The sequence below is a fragment of the Netta rufina genome, assembly GCF_964035555.1.
Source record: "Netta rufina genome assembly, chromosome: 15".
Classification (NCBI taxonomy): Eukaryota; Metazoa; Chordata; class Aves; order Anseriformes; family Anatidae; genus Netta; species Netta rufina.
In genome coordinates this window covers 15,777,299-15,801,750 of record NC_140138.1, presented here as the reverse complement: position 1 = coordinate 15,801,750, position 24,452 = coordinate 15,777,299, and the positions used below count along the sequence as shown (strand labels likewise).

The 24,452-nt window shown below is 45.9% G+C and overlaps 1 protein-coding gene across 1 annotated transcript in view; it reads left to right on the top strand.

The window, feature by feature from the left end:
* Positions 1–24,452, top strand: part of CACNA1H (calcium voltage-gated channel subunit alpha1 H) — a gene marked incomplete at its 3' end in the record, with an annotated part of 220,244 nt that overhangs the window by 156,433 nt on the left and 39,359 nt on the right. Inside the window, exons 11-17 of the mRNA XM_084295770.1 lie at positions 11,225–11,376; positions 12,373–12,558; positions 13,249–13,366; positions 15,047–15,202; positions 19,828–19,918; positions 22,067–22,275; positions 23,487–23,921. Coding sequence (XP_084151896.1) covers positions 11,225–11,376; positions 12,373–12,558; positions 13,249–13,366; positions 15,047–15,202; positions 19,828–19,918; positions 22,067–22,275; positions 23,487–23,921 — 1,347 coding nt within the window. The remainder of the gene's footprint in view (positions 1–11,224; positions 11,377–12,372; positions 12,559–13,248; positions 13,367–15,046; positions 15,203–19,827; positions 19,919–22,066; positions 22,276–23,486; positions 23,922–24,452) is intronic.

Genomic DNA, 24,452 nt, shown 5'->3' with positions numbered 1-24,452 from the left:
ATGCTCATGGCTAAGAAGAATGTATCAATAATTCACTTGCAAGAACAGTGTGGCAGCTCGAAAGTTCCCATCTGCCTGCTTTGGCTGCAGGCGAGAACACCCTGGGCTGCTTGCAGCATTGTGTTCTCAGGGACAAAAATAAGCTTGTAACAATTGCCTGGGTTGCTTTAGGTTTGCTAGAAGGGAGGAAAGGTGGATTTTCCCTGAATTTGTTCTGCTGGCTCCTGGCATATGTCTTTGATGCAGAGAGGAGAGGAGTTGCTGCCTGTGTTACAGATGTGGATTTGCAGATAATCATTTCCATGCTGATGAAGGTTTTGAATCTTAAACCCTTCATGAGTGTTTCTGGAAGCTGCAGAGAAACTATACCAAAACTGAGTCTGTACCAAGCACAGTTCTGCTTTGGAAAACAAAAAGGATGGAGGTTCCCCTAACTCTGTTGCCCCTATAAAATGTCCCTGAGGATAGACCTTCATTAGCATACAAAAAGAGCAGTAAGATGTAGCTCCCACAATATCGGTGGCCTGGATCCTAACAAACTGAGGAACAAACTGCCTGTGCCCCAATGTCCAATACATGCTGAGGACCATGTGAGGAACAGGACAGTTACAAAGCTAGGAGTTAGGAGAAGAGCTTGGGAGTCCTAACATTTGGCATCTTGGAGACATTGAACCTTCTCTTTGTGACCCCAAGAATCAAGGTTCAAGTAGGCAATCCCTGCTATAGTGGGAGCCACACCACCGCATTTTCTCCTGATGTCCACCCAACATTTTTGTTTTCTTTTTCTATATGAAGATCATTGAACCTCTGTAGAAAAGCTCTCCTCATCTCCTTCATCCTTCCTTTCTCCACTCAGCTGCCAGAGGTCAATTACAGCAGATTGCTCAAACTTTTCTGGAGAACCATCCTCTCCTTGAGCATATTTCCCCATCAGTCCACTTCAGTTTCCTCTCCTTGGGCTTAAGAGATGACAGCGACAAGGTCTGTGTCAGCTGTAGACTAAACATACTCCCCGTCCTGTTCTTCCCATCAGCAGTCCTCTGTCGTGTTTTCTCGTCTCCTAATACCAGTACACAGCCCGCAAATCACGAATGTGCATTATTTAAAGGGACTCTCCATAAAGGTCTATTAGCAGGGGATGAGTAATGGCTTGACAAAATAGATTTAAGTGGCCCCTTCTGAATCATCTTGGCAGTAATAGAGAGAGTGTGTCCATTTTTTGATTAAATATTTCCAGTGCCATTAGCTTGGGTGAAGTAAACAACTTCTATTGAGTTTGCCTGCTAATGACAACCCAAAGGCCTTTGATCTCTCTGTTATCAGAGAGCAAGCCTGTTGCTGGGATGTGGGAAAAGATCATATAATCATTGCGAAAGGTGCCTCTTGCAGTACGGTCAAATTGTTTGGAAGCGGTTCTTTATTCTCTCAATCTTCATGTTTCTACCACCTTTAATGGACATGGGCAGAGCCTCCCTGATGAACACTCTATAACCAGAGTCTCTGTGCACAGTCAAAAACGCACAATTCCAGTTTGGCTGCAAGACTTTAGCAAATAAAATCAACCTTGATCTCTTATGCAGACTCCTTGAGGCAGAGCCTATATGTCCATTTTTGTCTCTGAGGGGTTGTAGCTTATTTCCATGTTCTTCACGTCTCTCCTTTTACAGCATGTCCCACAATGTCATGTGTTTTTTTTTTCTTAAATTCTCTAGTTCCTGAAATCCCATGACTCAGTTTATATCCAAAAGGAAACTGTAGAATGCAGCTTTTCTTTCTAATTAAGGGTTTGGAATGCCTACATATTAATAAATTAATCGGTATCCATGATGCATTATCTTTTTTAAAATGTATGCTTTGTGATTATCCAGCAAAGTCAATTTGGGGCATTAGGCTGATGAATTTGGGCCATTTTTTGTTGCCTTCAGCACAGACAGTGGTCAAGACCACAAAGCTTTGCAACGGGCAAGAACTGTGTGAATATAATTCCTTGTGCGGCTATAATTTTTTTTATGGCGAGGGATAAGCCAGATATATTGGATGAGAGTCAACACAGGGCTTGCAAAGCGATGTCACGCCTCGCAGATCTGCTGGCTCTTTGAAGGTCTCCACCAGCATATGGATGGGGATGATTCAGTCCGTACAACTTCCCTGGATTTTCGCCAGACGCTCGTTGAGGAGCGAAGCCGACGTGGGGTGGGATGGCAGCCTGCTCCTGGAGAGAACCCTGCGGATATTTAACGGCTGCTTAAGGGAAGAAGGAAGGGGCAGAAGTATCAGATTTGCTTCTGACATGTCGGGAAGTTGCTAGAGCCATCTCCTGATGCGTGGTGGGACTCACGCATCACCACTTGAGGCTTCTCCTTTAATAACTAAACCTAGACGCTTCTGGCCTTGTTGCGGGGGGGGGGCGTATTTATTTATTTAGTTCATTTAAGTCTTATCTTTTCAGCCATCTGTCAGACCGAGTGATCCTCCATCAAGACATAATCCAGCTGATTGGCCTACTTTTCGGTGATAATAGCAGTAGTTTTGCATGCTGCTGCTGATAGCGTTTCAGATCGCCCAGGTCCTTTCCTCCTGAGGGTGGAGAAGACAGCAATTGATCTAATCCAGCTTGGCGTTTATGCCACTTGAAGTGAAATTGCATTTTGCTGGATGAAAGTGAGAAATGGGAAAGTAATACAGCAAATTTGTTGTGCCATGTGGGACCTTGGGCCTGGGAAGCTTCATAAGGAGGTCACAGAGAGGAGCTGATTATCCCAGAGAACAAAACCACCCTGATCCAAAGCTCTTGTTGCAAGAGACAGAAGTATGGCAGCCGAGGTTTCTTCTGTAGAAAGCATGCCCAGGGGTCAGTACCCAGTGACCATGAAGGATTCACACAAATGGCCCAGTGTCTATGACTTCAGTCTGTGGTTATTGCTGGATAACATTGGCTCTAATGGCATTTTTTTTGGAATACTGGAGTACATCAGGTGTGCGTGCAGCTTTCTTCACTCCTCCACTGATGCCCTATGCGCAGCCCCAGAAAGGAGCAGTGCATTTTGCATGTCTGACCATATGCAGTTGGGTAAGTAATTATTAGCAGTGACTTTCATGCCACAGAGCAGAGAGGTAAAAGCAATTCCATGGAGCATTAGGAGATCAAGTAGGTCAATTGAAAGGAAGAAAAATTACCATCAGCTACCTTCAATTAAACTGTTATCGCTCCACATGAAGGATCCCATTTAGGGGAAGGCATAAAACCTGAGAGTGGAGGTGACTAAGAGAATAAATTTGCCATTTCTAATTCCAAAGCCAGAGAGGGAACATTCATCAGGACACACAAGGAGGAGATATCTCTCTCTCCTTCTCCTTCCAGCCTACTTTTAAGTAGGGATTAAGTAGTAGATTTGGGAATCTCTCAGCAAAACATTTTTTTTTCATCAGAAAGCACAAATTCACTGAAGTCCCAGCTTCTAGTAGAGACATTAACAACAGTGCAGCCCTCCCAGAGAAGGGCTTTTGGCTCAGCGAGGTGGTGATGTCTGGCTGTCAAACGCAGGGCAGAAGGCACATCAGAATAGCAAACATCCTGGTGACCAGGGCAGACTTCTGGAGCTGGGGCATCCTGGTTCAAGTCCCTGGTCTCTTTCCAAGGCCAGAGAGCGTAAATAGCTTGCATCTGCACTTGTGTGCATGGGAAAGCACCAACCGAACCATTTTTGCTACTAAGTGAAGCTATGTCATATGAAGGTAAGGCAATTTCCGTGGTTTGTGCCATAGTCTAGATCAATTAAGCTGGTTTGAAGTTGATGGTAATACAATAAGAGTCCTATGCTGTGGTCAATAAACTACATCAGAACAGTTTATAAAAGAAATATTTTCAAATGCAGAAATTCAATTGCTACTTGCATTATTCTTCCTATTTTTTTAAGGTCAAATTAAGGGCAGGGAATGAAGAGGAGGAAAGAAGCCAAGTCTTGAAGTGCTTTTCTTTTTTTTTTTTTTTTTTTTTTTTTTTTTTTTTTTTTAACCTTAGAAATATCAGTACTATCCACTTTGGTCTTTGACAAGCAAAAAAAACATAAAGGGGAGAAAAGGTCAAAACGTAGCCTTCACACTTGCTGGGAGCTTTCTGAGATGTCACTTACATTCCCTGACAGCTCTCTGCTTCAGCTGCGAGCTCCTCACTCTTCAAACCCCCTCCAAGAGGTCCTTTTCCCAAAGTGTTTTATAGACGCTGGAGTGAAAGCTGTAACTAAAAACACACGCACAGCTTGCGGAGCTTAGGGCAACCTCGTCTCTTCTGCTGCAGAATGGGTTCCTGGCATGCGAGATGTCTCAGCATCCCTCCCTCACTCATTTCTGGTGCTAGGGTTTTTGCGTTTCGGCCATGCTACACCCTTACATCTTATCACTGGTGTGTGAAGCACCTTGCCCAGCCCAGCCCAGCCAGGGCTGCCTTTTAGCAGCACCCACATCTGCTCTCGGTGCATGGGCCCGATCACTCTTGCTCTTATTCCTAATCCTGCCGGCCTCTTGGGCACATGCCCTGATTTTCAGTGAAGTTGTTGCCAGTGCTTAGCCCTCACGCAGGATGCTGCCGCTGTCTGTGTGTCCTTTGGCCAAAATTTGCTCTGTGTCAGGTCAAAATGCCTGTGGCGTGGCTGTTAATTATAGCTCCTGGTCCACGAGCAGAGCCTCCCTGAGGAGGCTGGGGCTCTTCCTTGGTTGAACCTGCTGTAGGAAAAGGTTTTGGGCAAGAAACTGGTGTTTGATGCAAGTTTTCGAAGCATTGAGAGTGCAAGAAATGCAGTTGAGGGTCCCAGACATAAAACCTGAGCTCGTGGGAGTGCGAGGATGTGGGGATGATGCTGGGTGCAGGGAGCTGTGGTGCACGGGGAGGATGGGGAGCGCTGGGTGCTGGGATCAGCAGCAAACTCCGAGCAGAGGAAAGAAAGGAGCCAGGCTGCAGCTCACAGATCCCAGCACCGCTCCGTGGGTTACACCCAGCCTCCAGCAGCACCACGCAAGGTTTTACCCAACCCCTCTCCCTATATATTTGGAAGGCGTATGGGTCCAGGCTGGTGCTGACTGTGGGAGTCCACCCATAATACTAGTGTTGTACAGACGTTTCCCACATGTTCTGCTTTTTCAGAAAAAGTTAGAGGAATATTTTGTAATCTTGAGCTCTCTTTAGCAATTTCATTGATTTGCTCCCCTCCTGCGGTGTCTGTGCTTCAAACTCATTTAAGCTGTTTTCCACCATTTTTGAACAATATTTCGTAGTAAAAAAATACTAATTCCTTCCCAACCATCGCTTTAATCTGTCCCAGCAAACTGACTTTCATCTCGTGATTGCTTTCACAGTGGCACATAAACCGTACGAATGTAATATGGAGCCCAGTAATCCATCAGTTAAACAGATTAGTTATGTAGGAGGCTGCGTGGCTCTGTGCGTAAAGCAGGCAGGCTTTAATCTCCCCCGTAGAGGAAAAGCTGGCTCAAGTATGGCTCTGTGGCGTGCGATCGATGGGATGCAAAGAGCTTCCTTCCTCCTCACAGCTCTCGTGGCAGGGATGAAGCCTGGAGGGTCGCAGTGCTCCTCGTGGTGGAGGTTGGAGGCTGGAGCCGGAGGCCAGGCAGTGAGAGGAGTCTGGGACTGGGTTGTTGTCCCTTTGCATGGTTTTCCTGGGACTCTTGCCTTTTTGCAGCTGGTCACATTGTGGCAGAGACTGTGCTTTTGCAACTTGCAGACGTGTTAAAAAAAAGGAACGGTGCTTAGTGCTGCTTGGGTTATCCAGGATTGCACTGATTGCCATGGGTTGGGTTTATTAATGCAAAAAGTTGTGGGTGGGATTTTCCCTTTCTCTACCACCTCGTCATAGTTAGCCTGAAATCCTCCTCTCCCTTGCTCTCTGCCTCTCCCTTGCATTCCCTTTGGTTTTTAATTCCATGAAATGAGGATGATGCCAAAGCCTGCAGGCAGGTGAGATCCATTGCAGTGCAGTAGCTGGTAGATGGAAAATGACAGCCCCTTGAAAATGGGGTGAAGAAAGAAAATGTAGCGTGTCCAGAAGCAAAAGGTAAATTGACAGTTTACGATGTCTCCTCTTCCTGGTCGGAGTCTCTGCAGACTGAGTTTAAAAATACTGAGCAGAAAAGCGAAGATAAGCACGTGTTCAAAATCCCATTGACAGCTTTAGGCCCAGGACTAGAGAAAAAACAACACAAGCGCAAAGGATGTTTATGAGACTAAATGTTCTGGATTTGTTTACCACTCCTCTGCGTCTCTGCCAGCCCCAGCTCTCCCTGTTCAGGAGTCAAACGGCTGCTTTGGGCTCGGGGGGGGGGGGGATTTCTGAAGCAAAGCACATCCTTTACTCCAGAAACTTCCTTCTCTGTTCGTTCACCAGGAGGGACCAGGTGTCTAACAGCCCTTTTTCTCCACCGTGGTGCAGGCGTGATTATTTTATTCTCAGTATCAGAGCAAAAAGGTGCTCCAAGGTGCCACGGCACGGTGCCATCCTGCTCGTGGCTGAACCTCAGCGACGTGGAATAAGGTCTTTGTGGGTGCTGCAGTCGAGAGAGATAAGGTAGGATATGGGCGAGAGGATAAGGAAAGAGATAGAGTGACTTGCTTGAAGAAATGCGGTAATTCAGCTGCACTACAAGAATCTAAGGCTGCAAAGCCCTACTCCTGTTCTTCTTCATCCTCTCTTTGTAGGGGCCATCAATAATTTGACCATTATGGGTTTCTCTTTTATTGATTTTTCTCCTGATTCCAGGAAGGCTCTGGGGTTGTGCTGCATCTCGCTAAAACCAGAAGTATCAGGTTCTCAGAAAGACACTAGTCTTCCGAGGTTTTTAGACCCAAACTATTTAGAAAAGGATTTTTTTTGTCTGTTTATCTGAACTTGGAGTGAACTGCTGAAATGTTTGAGGTTTCTCCTTAATAAAAACATGGTTTTGAATCACTGAAATATTCTGCAGCATAACTAGGGCCTAAAAGTGAGCAGAGGTGGTCGTGCTTTCCTGGGACGTGTTTTGCTTGGAGTCAAAGCTGTTACTTTAAACTCGATTCAAAGATGCTGAAATCTTGCGAATTGATCCCATAGAGTTCTGTCCTCTTTAATGGTGGGAACCTTACTCCTGTAATGTGAGTTTTCATTTGCATCTTAAATCCATAAGATTTCTATTCAGATCTGAACCCTATATGAATGTTGCCTGGGACCTGATGGTGGCAGGGCAGGTTAAACCCTCCTCTGGGCTCATTTCTGCTGAATGTCCCCAGCGTGTTCCCATCCCAGCCCCTCAGACTGGTGCTGTGGTCCCTCGTGCCCCTCATTGCCCACCATCTCCAGCATCACATCCATTGCGGGGGTTCCTGGGTGTTTTGTGGAATCGTGCAATGCCATCTGGGTGCTCTCTGGCTATGCTTTGGCCTGGCCTGTCTCTGGAAACCTGGACCGTTGTAAAGGTCAGGCATTGCAGCAGCAAAAAATGTGGAGAAATCCTAAGCTGACGAGGGGTCATGCTCCCTCACTGGCTGTTGAAAAAGGAACATTTCACTAACACAGCTTGGAGCCCTAAGGTGGGGAAGTAGTTTCCATGTCAGAGTTGTTAAGGCTTAGAAAGTGTTTGGTAAAAAGCAAAAAACGCCGCTTTAGAAATACTCTGTTGGATGTGCATCATTTTGATGTCAACCTTTGTTAGCCATGCCTTGGAAGGAAGGAAGTTGCATTTCACAACACAACCACATCTCAAGCAGAAAACCTGAAATTTCCTTTTCTGAGAAGGTCAAAACAAGACATCACAGCATTTCTAAAGCTTTGTTGCAACTTCATTTTCTTCCAGCCAGGAAGTTTGACAGAAAATAAACCTTGCCGTGAAAAGTTTTGTTTTCAGCAAATCAACATTTTGTTTTTCCCAGAGAAAAAGGCTCCTGGAAAAAATCGTGCTCTGGGGTTGGCTTGAATTTGAACAAAACAACAGTGTCTCCTAGTGGCTGACTCCAGGGGAATGGCCAAATCCATCTTGGCTTCCAAGTGTCTCTTCCTTAACCCTCCTCCTCGATCTTCGCTCATCGGGGAGTGAGAAAAGTGGGAAATGAATTGTGCTCTGAGCAACAAACCGTTTCATAAGCTATAAAAATATCCATGGCAGGCTGTTTTCTAGGCTCCAGTTGGTGTTGAAAGAAGGTAATTACATTTGAAGGCAGCATCACTGGATGTTTGGCTCGTCTGCTGTTCAGCTTCCACTCTAATAACACAAAAGCTCACATCAGCAGCTCGCCCAGCGTGCAGGGCTATCCATCCTTGTCTCTGCCCGGTGAGTCCTACCTCCGGGTCACGGCGGGATTGCACTCCAAACATCCCACGTTACAGCAGTCCTTGTCACCAAATTAGTTCTGCCTTACCCCAAATGGGAGCACTAAAGGATGATGAAGATCTCGCCTGAAGCACGAGAGGCTTTGCAGCACCAGGCTTTGCCCTGTCATCCTTCTTGATCCGTGGGATCAGCCTCTCATCACGGCTATGGATGATCTCCTCCGTGTCCTCTCCTCTCCCTCTTCCTCGTGCCCTCTCTCGCTGCCCATGAGAGATCGCTGCAGCTTTTCTTCTGCACTCCCTGAACTCGTATATGAAGCGAAAGTCATGGTGCTGGGGAGGAAGCAGTAAGGACACCGAGTTGTTGAAGGAAATTGGCAGATCAGTTCTAGCAATTACGCAGTTATCAATACATTAACTGGTCGCAATCCAGTATTTCAACAGGCCACAAAAATGTTGGGGTTGGATTACAGAACAGGATGTTTTAGAGCATAACAGCTTGCAAATTCTTTTTATTTGCCTGAGGGTGTTTTTTTGGTTTGTCCAACTTGGGCTTTTCAGGCTGGACACTGAACTTTTTTTGTAAGGCCTCCCAAAATTGTCTCATTGTACTCATATAACTCCAGGATTAGGGATTTTGAAAAGATCCCAAAGTATCCCAGTTTTCATGATAAAATTGTGCCTCTTGGCAGCACATCTGGCAGCAGTGAGGAGAACTGGGAGAATACAGAATCAGGTTTGGCTCTAGCAGACGAGACAACCGCCGTACTGCAGGCTGCAAGGTACCATAGGGAGCAGTGGGCAGGTTCCCTGTGTTTCTGGATAGAATCAGGACTACAGAACCACTCTGTCCCATCAAAGCTGCCCCAACTGCATCTTCCTTGCTGTGGATTGTCATTAATTTCCTAGCCTCAGCCCTCTAACGAGCCATCCTTGGCCTGCCGTGCACATCCCGTCCCAGGGAGGCTCCTTCTGCTGCCGGCAGGGACGCAGGAATTTAGCAAGTTATTTTGCCTCTTGTCGAGAATGCTCTTGCATAACCCCAGCCGAGGGGAAACCGAACGTGCCAGCCACGTCTGACAAAAATAATGATGCTGACAAACGGCTGGAGGATGCCGCCAGCGTGGTGTCCCGTCACCGCCATCACTTGCAGCGGGGCCGGCGGCTGGCAGCCAGCGGGGCTATTTCAGGAGCTGTCTCCGCTGGGGAGCTGGGGAGATGCCATCTTCGAGCAGTCCTCTCCTTCAGCTGGGCTTCCCTTGCGAAGGAAAGCCCTCTGCCTGGGATGTTTTGGCACTGTCAGGGAACGGGCATGGGCTGGAGAGGGAATTGCTGTCCCTGCAGCCAGGAAGGTGGAAGGAGAGCAGCCCAGGGGCCTGCAGCCGTCTGGGCCACCCTTTGCTAGCGACTAAAGAACTGCGAATTGCACAGTCCTTCCCCTGGTGTCCCTTAGTAATTAGTGTATATGGATTATAATCATGAGGACTGAGGCTCTTAGTGCTCTTTCTCTTGGATAAATGGTTGAGCACAAGACAGTCTATTGCATAAAGTAATTTAGCCTATGAATGATGGTTCATTAGCAGCCCACAGACTGTCGCTGCCGATAGTAGGGGATGTGCAGGCTCTTCCTGGCTTCAAGTTAACTCTTTCCCCCTCTCCTTCAATTGCTGGGGATTTGCTTTGCAGGGTGTGGAGTTAAACGTGGCTGTGCCATAGCATTACAATGGTCTTGTCCCTTCAGAGCCACAAATAATGCAGCAACAGCCCCAAGAAACTGCCATCTATTAACATAGCGTCTAATGACGGATGGGGAATAAAGGAAGCTATTATCAGTCAGGAGATGAGTCAGATATGAAAATAACACCTTTTTTTCTAGACAATATTATTACACCGAGGAAATGAAAAAGACTCATTTTCTTTTACAAAGGAATGGGTCGTGAGCATTAGAAATGCGCATTGCAGAGCTCGGTGGTGTCGGAGGGAGTAGCTGGAGTAAGTAACAAACCCCAGCCCACCTTTTGTGCGTGTCCTGCTGTGCCACAGTTTTGCATGAATCGAGCCCAGGTGCTGGGCAGACATCGCTGCGCTCCCCAGGAAAGGAACTTCAGGGGCTGTGTCTGAAACACAGGGTTGTAGCCCAAGGTAATTTGGTGCTGCTGATGGAGGAGAGGAATGGAAAGATCAGATCTTAGAGGTAAGCTGCGCGCGGACAGGTTCAACCAGAGAAACCCACTCCCATCCCGGAGGGAATCCTGACACCTGGAGCCGTACTGCTGTCACTCTAACAAGATTTGCTGTAAGTTACTGACCAGGATTCCAGGAGGAGAAATCATCTTGTTTTGTTTTCAGGGGTGATTTCCAAAGGCACTCAAGGGAGATAAAACTATTGATCCTATTGACTTTCACAGATATTTGTTTTCTTAATTCTTTTAAGAGATGTCTGCAGGAAAAGCGCTTTCGTTGTATGTGAATAAAGCTACGCTGTGTTGACAGCGCTCCTGCTTTGGATACAGAAAGACACATAAAGCTCTGCAATAAAAACAGCCTGACCAATGCAAGTCTAAACACAAGACTTACAAGCCATGCTACCCTTGGTAGTTGGTGTTGCAAAAATGCACAAGTGCTCTTCTTTGTGTAGCTTATATTGGGCACATATATTGGGCGTAGTTGTTCTGCAGCTCCAGAAATGGGCTGGGATTCTGTATTTCCAGTAAGCCTCCTAGGGGACTGCCTGTGATGGTTGTTTGCTGTCCCCCTCAGACACTTACCTGCCTCTGTGGCTCTCAGGAGGAATGCAGGAAGCCACAGCATTTGTGCATCATTAGCACAAATCCCAGAGGGGGAGGAACACACCAGCCCATGGCTATTTCCTCTGCACATCTATTTGACCATGTTCCTTTTTTGCCCCATAGCCGGACGAGTTGACCAACGCCTTGGAGATCAGTAACATCGTCTTCACAAGCATGTTTGCCCTGGAGATGCTCCTGAAACTCCTTGCCTTTGGCCTCTTCGGCTACATCAAGAACCCGTACAACATCTTTGATGGGATCATAGTTGTCATCAGGTCACTGCCAGTTCTTTCTCCGCTGTGGCTTTTCTGCCAAGGGCTTAGGCCTGCTGGGGAGTGGGATGGGGAGCAGGAATGACATGGCATGCGTTAATCCAGGGCTCACTGGTTATCATGGGCTATAATTACACCGGCCTTTTAGATTCCCCCCAGTAGAAGGGCCGTCCAAAGTAAATGGACCTGGCAGATGGAGAGCAAGGTCTATTTACGCCACATGTCTGGCACGGTGGACAATTTTCCACTGAAGTGCAGAACGGCTGGTCCTGGGAAAAGAGTACTGTGAGTGTCCATATCCCAGCAGCGTGCCCTCCCTCTCCCAGATTAACGTTGAACCGGGCAAGCTGGAGGGGAAGAGAGGGCCGTGTTCTGCTGTCCCTTCCCAAGGCACCACCATCCCAGCCTACGCTGGGAATGTCACAACGTGCATGGCAGCAGCTCATGCAGCTCCTCTCTAGGCTGGGATTCTTTCTAGCAACGCCATTCAGCCCTTGGTCAGTAATTTGGGGCAGACACAGAAGCGCTCTTGGCTTCACTTGGCCCATCCTTTTGCCGCAGACAAGTGAGGAGAAGCAGGGAAAAGGTCCGGAAACAAAGGCCAGTCTGTGGCTTGTTAAATATTAAACACTGATCAAACCAGCCCGTCCCCACAAATGTAAATCCCTCTGGATATTAGCCCGGTACAAAATTGCGATCCACTTTTTGTGGCTAGGCTTGTGACTGTAGTGAAAGCAGCCTAGCAGGAGACATGGTGTGTTATGAAGAGCCACAGAAAGTAAGGGAATTAAAGAATTAGGAAACCAGCTGTAAAGGCTAGAGGTTAGGCACGAGCATATGGCCCTGCACAACTGGGAAGCGGAGGTGTTTTTCAAAAGCAGCAGCAAATAACCCTTTTAGGGCTTAAATGGTGTGATATCCTGTAAGAAGCCTGCCTGCTCTGGGCTTTCACAGTGCAGCGCTGCTGTTAATAGCTTTTTTCCTTCTTGCATCCTGCAGCGTCTGGGAGATCATCGGCCAGTCAGACGGAGGCCTGTCCGTGCTGCGAACTTTTCGGCTGCTCCGGGTGCTGAAACTGGTGCGTTTCATGCCCGCCCTCCGCCGCCAGCTGGTGGTCCTGATGAAGACAATGGACAACGTAGCCACCTTCTGCATGTTGCTCATGCTCTTCATCTTTATCTTCAGGTACCAGAGGCTTCCGCGGCTTCTCTCCTTTAATTAATCGTTCGGCTCGCTTAAATAATCCATAGATCAGAATAACAATGCAGCGTGTTTGCTAGGCTGCCTACATGACAGAAGTTCTCACAATAGACTGACAAGCAGACGCTCAACAGACGATTTACTTCTTTGCGGCCTCAGTTTTTCATGCGATACTGTAATTCTGTAGGTGAATGAAAAACACAGACAGGCAACAACAGTCAAACAATTGTTCTGGAGTTCCTGGGAGGCTCATTTAGCTGTGTCTCAGTAAGCTGTCAGAAACAGGACTCTACCGGTCTCATATTTGAGAGGGAGGTTATACAGATTTCCAAGACCTCTGTCTGCTTGACCTTATAATGCTCCTTGGGATCCTGATCTTGGAAACCAGATGGATTAGGCAGCTGGCAATGTAGTTTGATGTTTTCTAGAAAAATGAGATCCCTGATTTGACTTCAGTGTAGACAATTACTACGAAACATGACACACAAGAACGAAATGGCAGGATTTGATCAGTGGTCACATCAATGGTAGTGCAGAGCCCATCTTCTTGAGAGATACCACTGGCACACAAAACACTGGGGTAAAAAAAGTATCCCAAATATCACTGCAGTCCTCACTGCAATCATATTTCATGCAATAATATATTTCTTCCATCTCCCTTTTTTCCTACTCTAGCATTCTCGGCATGCATCTTTTTGGATGCAAGTTCAGCTTGAAAACTGATACAGGAGACACAGTTCCAGATAGAAAGAATTTTGATTCCTTGCTTTGGGCCATTGTGACAGTGTTTCAGGTAAGCTCTGAGTCCTCCGTGAAGTTTTAAAATAGAGCACCTGGACAAGTTATTTCACTTTTATAAAAAAAAAAAAAAAAAAAAAAAAACATTCCAATAGGTGTCAAATTTGGACTGAAACCACACCACAGAGTTATTAGGGCAAAGTGATTGTGTTTGTCAGTTAGTTGGTCTCTACAAACACTGATGGAGAAATCTACTCAAAACCATCCCTATACCTATCTGTTGTTAGCAAAAGTAAAGTCTGGGAAGACTTGGAAATTCGCTCTTACTTTCCTTTCATATAGTCATTAAGATCAAGACCCACGGTCTACTGTCCATTCTGTTCCTATTCTGTGAGTCTCTATCTCCTTTCCTGCTTTTACTGCCCCAAAAATGCACTTCCAAACAATTTTATTTAACGGGGAGTGACAAAATAGTTTCACAAATCAAAGCAGGAGTTGCTGGCTCTATATGCTGGGAAAGTCTTTATGTAAAAAGTTACGTTTCCTCTGCAGGCAAGGTCTGTTATATATTTTAAATTACTGGCTATTCCATAATGGAGCAATAAGCTGCTATTTCCAGGACATTCTAAATATAAAGATTAGACTTTTCTGTTTAAAAGCTCAGTCCTTACAGCCTAAGTGCACCAAATGGAGCACAGTGTAAACAATGTTAAGGGAAGTTTCTCAGCGCAGAGTAGGTGTTCACCACAGTATTGTTCAAGGTACAAAGCAGTCCAGAGTCTTCAGTGGGACGAATATAACTTCTTGCAAAGTTTTCCTTCTTACAAAGAAGCAAGGAGAAATCAGCATTAGTCTCACAGGTTCATATGGTTTTTTTCCAACATAAATACAGACTTCTGCATTTATTCTAACAGTCCCACGGGAAATAGAGTTGGCACAGAGCACAAATGCTCAGCACTGCATCCCATGAAGGTTAATGAGAGACACGGCTCAGTGCCGCCGACCGCATTCCTATCCCCAAAGCTACCTTGTTTTCGGGAGGGTTAGAAGCCACTTCCGTTGTAAGCCTGAATTAATGTGGAGCATGCATCTGTCATCTGTTTTTCATAGGCCCCTAGGTTTTCGAGCTCCAGTGAAGCTAGAAGAGTGCAAATCCCCTAGGAAGGTCCCTTAGAGCAAGGTTTTGCGAAGAAGTGTATTTTTTTTTGCCCAGTTTGTCAGTACTTTTACCCAATGGAAACCGTTTTGCTTCCCTGAGTTTCTTAAGCCACCCTATGGCATTTATCATGTCAAATATAATGTATCCTACCCTTTTCTTCAGGTCCAGATGCCTTATAAAGAGCAGCTCCACAGGGGACAACAGCCCTGGCCTCAGGTCTGTTATCTACTGATGGTTATCAAAGGAGACAATACCCCCCACACACCAAATAATAGGACCTAGACCAGCACACCCTTTACGTTGCCATATCTAGGATCTGAACTAGTCATTTTTATTGGCAGCAGTGCGCTAGATCCTCCTGCAGGGAGGGGAGGTTTGGCCAGGAGAGAGCTCTCATGTGCAAAGCTCAGAATAAAGGAATGTTTTGATGTCTTATCTCATGAGACCTGCTAATGATTATGCTTAGAAAAGGTCAAAAGGAGAGGAAGAAATGAGTATGTCAGTGAGGTTTTGAATGCAGCTGCCATGCATGAGAGGAGTGGAGTAATCAGAGTCTCGCCCTTCACCTCTCTGCAGATCCTCACTCAAGAGGACTGGAACGTGGTCCTGTACAATGGGATGGCATCTACATCCTCATGGGCAGCCCTCTACTTCGTGGCCCTGATGACCTTTGGCAATTACGTGCTCTTCAACCTTCTGGTTGCCATTCTGGTAGAAGGCTTCCAGGCAGAGGTAAGAGATCTGAGCAGGGGGAGGGAAAAAATTGTGATGTGTAGGTAAGATTGTACAGACCAGTCTGCAGCAGTGCAAACATCCAGCCATGCAGGCAGCCCTAAATTTGACTTTAAGAGGTGCAGATGAGCTGGGTTGGGCATGTGAAGCTCTGTCCTTGCACATAAGGTCCCCTGGACTCTTTGGGACTTGGGTGATCAGCACTTGGAATCATCTGCTGCAGGGTGTGTAGTGTGACTTAGAGGAAATCACTTAGGATGGATTTCACTCACCTAAATCTCACTTATGTCCTGTGTTTTGTTTCTTTATGGAGGGCCCACCACATAAAGACCATGTGTCTGGTCAACACTTGTCATGTGGAGCTGGTAGGATGTGAGCTGGCTCAATCCAAGCCTTTCCTGGAGACTCTGCCCCTTACGTGCTATTTGAGGCTGGTAGCACAGCTGTTAGAAAAACTGTACTGCAAGGTTACAAAAATTAAATTTGGAGGAACTTGGGATGATACAGGGCATATAAATGCTAAAGAGATTTTTGCCCACACCTGAAATTAATGTCTGTAACAGGTCAGTGAGCAAGGAATTTGCCCCTAAGTTTCCCTCTCCCTCCAGTCCATTCCAGATCTGCTTTCAGCATCCTCAGAGTAGCTGAAACCCACCATCCCCTGTCCTATCCTGCTCTTCACCATCTTCCTTTCATCACAGCAGATCCATTTGGGGGAGATTTATTTTAAATAAGGATGATCCATTTTGGTTGTAAATACGTTGATATATATGCACATACATATTATCCAGGAAGGAAAAAAAGAAAAAAAAAAAAAGGACTTTTTTCAAAGTCCCAGTGCAAATGGAAATGGAAATGAATTTGAGATTTAACAAAAATCATCCAGACTTAGTTGAAGCTAGGAGTAGTGGTATCAAAAAGGCTTATGTCACGCTTTGGAATTTTTTAATTACTTCTTATTTCTGCAACCATCAAGAAGGGGAAAATTTGCTTAGTGCTGGATTGGCTTCAGAGACACAGAGACTAAGAAACAAAATGAGAAAATGGTTTCAGTTTTCACCGCCTTAGCTCCCAAGGGAAAGAGGAGAAAGAAACACTTTATTTTTATACTGTTTTGTTTTTGTTTTTTTTTCACTTTTCATTTTTTCCCCAGAAATGGCATCATGCTCTTATTTGCTATGTTTGTATCAGACTTGGACAAACCATCACAGACCATGAAATATAATTGAAATATTCATGGACCAACAATTCCCTTCTCTCAAGCCAGCACAGCCACATTATGTCCTTCAAGGATGTCTGCATAGATTCATTATTAAAACATCCCTCCTAGCTTCCTCACAGCACTAGTAGAGGAAAATTAATTGAAACAACAGGAGCCAAGGCCCAGTTTGGAGAAAAACAACCCTGATGTACGTTGCCTGGGGCTGTTTCATGGATCCTGGGGGCAGTGAGTGCCACCTGCCCACACAGAGAAGATAGGAGTAGTCCAGCTTTCCACTTTCAAAATGAATGGCTCTGCCCTGCATTAGGGACATCCTGATGTCTTGTCCAGTGGTGCCTATGCCCTGAAGATCCACCACAAAGAGCAGGGAGGACCTTCTCCAAGCTATACTCCATGTGGCAATGCCTTGAGCTGATGCTGTTTATTTCCAAACTTGGGTGCTTTTCTCAGTGTCATCAATCTCAGCATCTGCTGGCTCTCCTCTGGGTACCCTCACCCCTTTGCCATATTCCTGTGCTGGTGCAGCCCGTGGCAGATGGAGGTGGACATTTTAGCCCCTAACGTAGTAAGACCAATTCAAGGAATTACCAGTATTCCTGCAGGCTCTGTAGTAGTGGCTGCCTTCCCAACCAGAAGAGGTTTTCCTCCAAGAGACTTGTTAGCTGTGTGCCAAGTGGTTGTGCTTGACCTCAGTAAACAGCACAGGCCATGGCAGAATTGGTTGTAAATATATTGTTTTTGTAAATACATTGACTGTACAAAGTCTGTGCTACAGTAGTAGATTTTCCTCCACTGAATGCAGAAGCAAATGATGCAGTTGGCTGTTAAGGGAGGAGGCTTTTCAGTGGCCAGACGTGTCAGATATCCTTTGATTCCACCAAACCTGGGTGGAAAAAGAGGACATGCCAGGGAAACCCAAACAGATAACCATCGAGTGCAACTTGAATGACTGGAAACTGCTCCTGCTCCTCTTGTTGCCGGTACCACTGGTGCTTTTAGCGGAGGGGAGACATCTGGGATCTGAGTTCTCTTATTTACCATCCATTCCCATGTCTGGCTGTGCCTCTTTAGTGCATGGAGACTTCTTTTTGAGCTCAAGCAATCTGCATTTAGGCACAGAGAACCCTTGCAGAGTGCCCTGCTGCTGTGTTACACACAGGGGCAGTTTGTCACTGAGTGCTTTAGGGCAGAAAAAAGTTCTCTCCATCCAGCGACCTGGCAGCCTGCAGGTACATTTCCGTGGCACAGACCCATTCCTTGCCCGCCCTCTTGGAGGCTGAATCACATGCTGATGTGAAGCCAGAAACTGGCAGCCTCGTGCAATATTCTCTGAGTGCGTGATTACAGAGCTAGCTCTCACTTTCTTGCTTAGGCTTGATGGCTCCTTTTGGAGCTGTTATGGAGCATGATTTAAATACATGTAAGGAGTACTTTTCAAAAGCTTGTATTATTCACTCGGCGCTGCCTCAGAAAAGGCCAGCAACCACAGGCATGACATTTGCAGAGCACATTTTGCTCTCCACTACCATTTATTTTATATTTTGACATCAAGCCTATGGGCTTGTCAAATGTCTCATAGTGAGGTATCAGCTGTGCCACAGAAAACCCTTCTCGGGGCTGTATTTCAGCTGTGAGGTCTTGGTTCAAGTCTTGCACTTATAAATGCCTAACTTAGCTCTGGTTGTAAACAAAGGACTGTTACAATCTTCTTGGAGAACTCCCAGGAAGAAGTTGAAGCTTGATGGAGCTGGGTTTTCTTTTGTCATCCCTGGTTCTGTTTGTATGTTGGGAATATGGCAGAAATTCATGTTTCAACCTCTTTGACTTCTCCCTCCTGCAAGATGATGCTGTTAGTGGGTAGAGCAGGCACTGGTGTGCACTACTCCTCCCTTTGCTCAGGTGCTCATTCCATTTAGATGGAGAGCGACTCCTGGGAGACTTGTGCAGCTAAGAGGGTGTATATTAGAGCTGCTTGAAGCTCTGAACCATCAGCAGTATTTCAGCAAGGACAGTAAAAATTATCCTGTGAATCATGGTACACAGTCTCAGCTGGATCTCAGGTTCCAAGCTGCCTGTGGAGCAAGTTTGGCAGGCATATCCCTAAAAGAAAAGGCTTAAATGGCCACAGAACCATTTTTAGTACAGACTATTCCTCATTTGTGCTTAGGACAACAAGCAGCCAGACTTCAAAGGGGACTATAATTGCATATTTGTGTTTACATTGTTCCCATGTCATTTTGAAATCTACCCCAGAGCTGCTCCGGAGAAGCAAGCAAACCTTCCAAAATTATGCAAATCTTTCAGCTACTCAGTGCTAGTGCTTCTGCTCCAAAACAGAGAAGATGGATAAGGGAGCTCAAGCCTTTCAGTCATCCTGTCTGTTTGGCTGCACCAGGCAGCAATATATCACAGATGAAATTAAGTTCGCTGACACTTGAGCACTGTATCTCTAGAAACCGTGGTGATTTGTTCAGGCATCAGTTAAGGAACTCTGCTTCTTCTCCTAGGACCAGTTGCTTTAGTCCAACCGTTTGCTACCAGTTTGCACAGCTTTTCTGCAGTCTTGATGGCTCACGCCAGTCATGCCAATAGCCTTGCTGGAATCCCTTCTCTCTGCAGACTCACCAGCAGAGGAGAACCTGACAATAGGTCCTCTGTCCCAGGCTTGTACATTATTTAGGTCATTTTTGGTAGCAGACACTTGTAAAAGAGCAACATAATTGAGCTTCCAGGAGGAAAGCCAGTCTAGCTGGGCTATTGGCTGTTGTCTGTCCTGAGATGATGCTGTGCTTCCAGGCAAGCTGGCCTCATTCCCTTCTACCCCAGCTTCAACATTGCCAAGAGATTTCCCAATATAATCTCAATTACCGGCCAGTGAGAAGGAAGCAAATTAGGGCTGGGTTTTCACATCTCAGTCAAATTTACAGTGATGACAAAGACGTGATAAAGAAGAAAAATTGTTTCTCATCCTTTGACATTAAAACCTAGGTGCTTCCATCTGGAATCATGGAGAGAGTAGATATGGAACCCCACAATGCCATTTTGCTTCGTCACTCTTCTGATTGCATCTGCACTTTCATGTTCTCCCCTGGGACACACTGTCTGGTGAGGCTGGGCACAGGGAAGGAAGTGCAACAACACTGCAGGAACAGTAGTTGCAATCACAACATCATCCTTTCCGTCTAAGTGTGAAAACAAAACTAAACAAGTAGAAGAACTTACCTGGGGTCATTCCCCAGGGCAATGTAGAGGGAATTTTGCATTCTGCTCTCCTGGTTCTTGGGCCATGCTCTAATTACCCATGAGAAGCAGAGGTATATCTGAGCTGCTAAATAATCCAAAACGCTTTTGTGCTGAAGTGTAAATGAATCAGATCTGTTAATTTCCTTTCTCCTCTCTGCAGGGGGATGCCAATAGGTCAGACACAGATGAGGACAAGACATCTGCCAACTTCGATGATGATTTTGAGAAGCTGAAAGACCTCCGAGCAACTGGTAGGATTTTGGTTCTGTGTTTTCTCATTAATTTGAGTTGTGCTACCACTCGGCCTCTGCAGTCATACTTTCCTGGAAATTTATGGGAGAAATCAGAAGAATACCTTTCATTTCAGAATTGATCTGATAGCTATGTTAACAGAGTCACTACGCAAAATGTGTTGGGAAGCTAAATGAGCACTGATATTTCCTTTAAACAGATGTTTTTCTAATTTCAGCTATAGTACAATATTTAGTTATGTCTCATCGTTTCTTCTGTATCATCGTTACCACAGAATGGTTTGCTGACAGCAATATTCTCACACGACTTCTCAGAAAGTCTCCTTCTCAAATCAGTCATTTTCTCATCTGTTCTTTTGGTTTCACACAAATGCACTTAGGTGAGGTTTGATTGATGGAAGTGTTGCAGTTTATTTGTGTTACAGGCGAGCCTGATGATTGATAGTATATAAGTCCACGTTGTACTACTGCATTATAAGCATGGAATAGTAGGTGACAAGCTCTACACTCTGTAGAGTTTGCAGTTAGGTAGGGGAAAGGAAGGGATCAGATATTTAAACAGAGTGAATGGCACAATGGTAAACAAGAGCCAGTTTAGTTCCTCTGTATTTTTATTCTCATCTTGGGCTTTTGTTAGGATTACTTTAAATACTTCCAAACTAGGGTTCATTTCAGCTAAGGAAATTATATTGATTGTGGTGAGCAGATGGAATTCAGCTGAGGAAGGGGCAGAAGTGATTTGGTGAGGAAGATGAGACAGAGCTAGATCACAGGAAGGTGACGGAACTGCTGGATCTGCAGATCAAGCAACAAATCCCAAGCACCAAATGACGAGATAAATATCCATTGCAAATAGTTGGCAAGAAAATCCACAGCTTAAATTTCCTCTGCACCAACTATATGCTGGACAATTTCAACTAATAACAGAGTTCTAGGGGAAGGAAATATTTTCACCTTCTCAGATAGTACAAGAATAGAAAACAGGGCTGAGCTCGCTGTCAGTCAATGTCTCTGAATAATTTTGTGTCTCCATAAGCCTCCTAGGTGCCAACCGGTGACTGGAGAGCATACGGACATTAACAATTCTATTACGTTGCCACTGGTCTGTAAACAGATACACTGGCAAGAGGAACGTGTACTGCAGATTAGCAAATTTTGAGCTGGATCTTCCACCCCTCGAAGTGAGTGGCAATGTTCCCAGGGACTTCTGTGGTGCAGCTCAGATATCTGTGCCCAAGCCAGCAACTAAACAGATGATACAATAGAAGCACGCTGCATTACAAAAGCAGCCTGTGGAGGAAAAATAGCAGGGGTAATGTGCTTACTTGGATTTCTCACTGCAGACTTTCATCTTTCCTGCTGATCACAGATGGTCCCATCCTTCCCCCTCCCTAGGACTGTGATTCTGCAGTTATTAAACTAGAATCCACTAAGCCCGGTAACACTGAGGATAGTTCAGCTTAACTTATGTGTATGAAACTAGGCTTTTGGTTTGGGGTGGTACTGCAATCCATAGAGCTACAGGCATTACATCTGGTTTGTCTTCAGTTAGAATGCAGTTGCTGTGGTCCATACTTGCCATACAGCTAAAATAGATGCTTTCTCCAGTTGCCACAGAGCTGTGTCATCACATTTTTCTGTTACAGATTTACTCCTTTAGGCATGTAGAAGTTTAGAAGCCATTTCCATTTCCCATCCTCTGAACAGATGACTAAAGACAGTGACTGATGTTTGCTTAGTGCCTGACACATGACAGAACTCAGAGCACATCAGAACTACATAAAAATCTCCTTCCAATAGGCTATGTCAAGGAGAAGAGATTAACTTCATAGGGTGAATTTAGCTAGTCCTCATTGTCCTTTCCTTGGAAACTCTTTCCCAGACCCCAAAAAATGAAACTCCAATCTCCTAATCCCCAGAAAGACTGAGCAAAAGAAGGCAGGGCTGAAAGCCTCTTGAAAGTTTGTGACATTTGCTTTATGCCTTTCAAAGTGATGGGCTAATCTTAGTATTGCCCACAAAATTTAATCCCCATTTGGCAGAGTTCCTAGGAGTAATGTCTGGAGTAATGTCCCAAGGAGTAATGTCTGTTTTGAAGAGTAGTTTCTGTAGCTCTAGCTTTACATTCACCATGTGTTTTCTCTCCAGAGATGAAGATGTACTCACTTGCCGTCACCCCGAATGGGCACCTGGAGGGCAGGGGAAGCATGCCACCTCCTATCATCATGCGCACTGCTGCCACACCAATGCCCACGCCAAAGTGTTCCCCACACATGGATTCAGTGCACACTTTCGTGGACTCAAGGAGAGGGAGTAACGCTTCAATAGATCCCATGAGCTACGATCAGAAGTCCTTGGTAGGTGTTCATGGCTAACAACTCTCTCTCGAGTGCCTGCAAGCAGCACAAGTGACGTGTGTATACATTTATATATATATACATAGTGATTTTTGATGTTTGCTGGTGCTTCTGGTACTACTCAGACTGATTGCCACCAGGCACAGCTCGCGGAGCAGAGATCTGGCTGGAACTGCCTGCTTTGGCAACTGATTGCATTTTGCCTGCAACAGGGGAGCGGGAGGGCAGCTCTGTGAAAACAGAGGGAGCAGACTTAATAGACAAAGTGGATTTTTGCTGCTGCTTATCTATCCTATTCCTCTGCTCTGTAACTGCAATATCATGTTCAAATCAAGGCAGTGGACCGTGAAGGTACTTCACACAGAGACAGAGCCACTATCCCCTTTGGTAAGCTGCTTAGTCAAGGTAATGCTTTTGAAAAGAAAATAGAGATGACTGTTATTTGCCTTGGGGTTTAATGGTATTGTGAGTTGCTAGAGAGGGCGGTTCATGGTTTGAATTCTTTCTTTGAGAGCACGTCAGTGCCACCAGCCAAAGGAAGATGAAGCAATCAAAGGAAAGCTGGCCGGCACTGGGGAGGGGGAAGGCAGTTTGCCTTGTTTCTGTGCTAGGAGGAAGCCATGGAGGGAAAAAGTGTTCCTTCTAGTTTTTCTGCTCTGACCTTAAGTGCTGTTATCGTGGCAACCACCTGCCAACCAAAGTGCATTGACACACTGATCATTGCCAGAAATTTGCTGTGAGAAAGACATTCATTCCACCTCCTTGTGCAGCAAATTGAAGAGAAAGTAATGTGAATTTGGGCACGGTTTCCAACAGACACTTGGGTGACTCAGGTGCCAGCACCCTTTTGGAAGCCAGGGAAGTTGTGTCCTGAAACAACTTGGACCCGGGGAAAGAAAATGCTGCTTTGGTGGTTAGTGTCTTTGGGTTCGGTTTTTATGCAAAATTGATGTTGACAGGACAACAGGAAATCAGGCAGCACAGAGGATTGGTATCTGTGCTACGGGTGTAGTTCAAAGAGTGCCTTCAGTGTGGGCACAGCTGGGTGCTTGGCTCCCATCTCAAGGCATTGGCACGGTAAAATTGGAGCGGTAAAATTGAAAGGAGAAGACATGCCTTGCAACGAGAAGGGTCTTCCAGTCTGGGCAAAATGCCATACTCTGCGACTTCCTCCTGCAAGCACACCCTCAAATGTCTTTCTCCTCTCTCAGTCCAGCCTCCGCAGTTCCCCTTGTGCCAACTGGGGCACCAGCAGCAACTGGGGAAGCCGACGCTCAAGCTGGAACAGCCTGGGCAGAGCCCCGAGCCTCAAGAAGAAGAACCAGTCGGGAGAAAGAGAGTCCCTGCTCTCCGGGGAGGGCAAAGGCAGCACAGACGATGACTCTGACGACGCCAAGTCTAGCACGGTCAGCAGGCCCTCCCTGCATCGCCGGGCAGAGTCCCTGGATTACCGCAGCTCCTTGGACCTGCCTGAGCTGCTGCAGTTGCCCACCATGCGCCACTCGCTCAGTATCAGCCCCATGGCTGTTCTGCCTGCTGAGTACCAGGACTGCAACGGCAAGATGGTGCACGTCCCCAGCGAGTTCTTCCTGCGCATCGATGGCCATAAGGAGGAGGCCATGGACTATGAGGATGACATGGAGGATGTGAGTTGAGGGGAAATTGGGTGCTCATGCATAAAGTGGCTTTTCCACTCCAGTAAGGCGGATTAAAAATCCAGCTCAGACTCAGATGTCTTTGTGCCCAATGGCTGGTATAAACAAAACGAATCTAAACCTGAGGGAAGGGCCTCTGGTTCCCAAAAGGCTTTCAAGCTAATGGTGTGGTCTGTTACATTGCATTGGTCTCTAACAAAGTAAAACTGCAAGGGGCTGTGCAGTCATTTGCCTGTTTTTTTTGACTGGCTGAGATTGTCTTCTTTGTCAGGATGCCTACAAAAATTAGCTGTAGGTCACAAAAACTAGCTAATGTCTTTGCTCACAGGAGCTAACTGGTATCTTGAAAGCTTGAAAGTATAGAAAGAGTGTTATCTACACTATTAACTTTTTGACTGCTTAAGGCCTTTTTGGTTTTGACAAAACTTTAGATCTCAAAATGATACCTTGTTAGAAGTCTTGATTTCTCATGTTCATATCTATCTCGCTGTAAAAACAGCCCCTTTCTTCCACTCCTTTTCT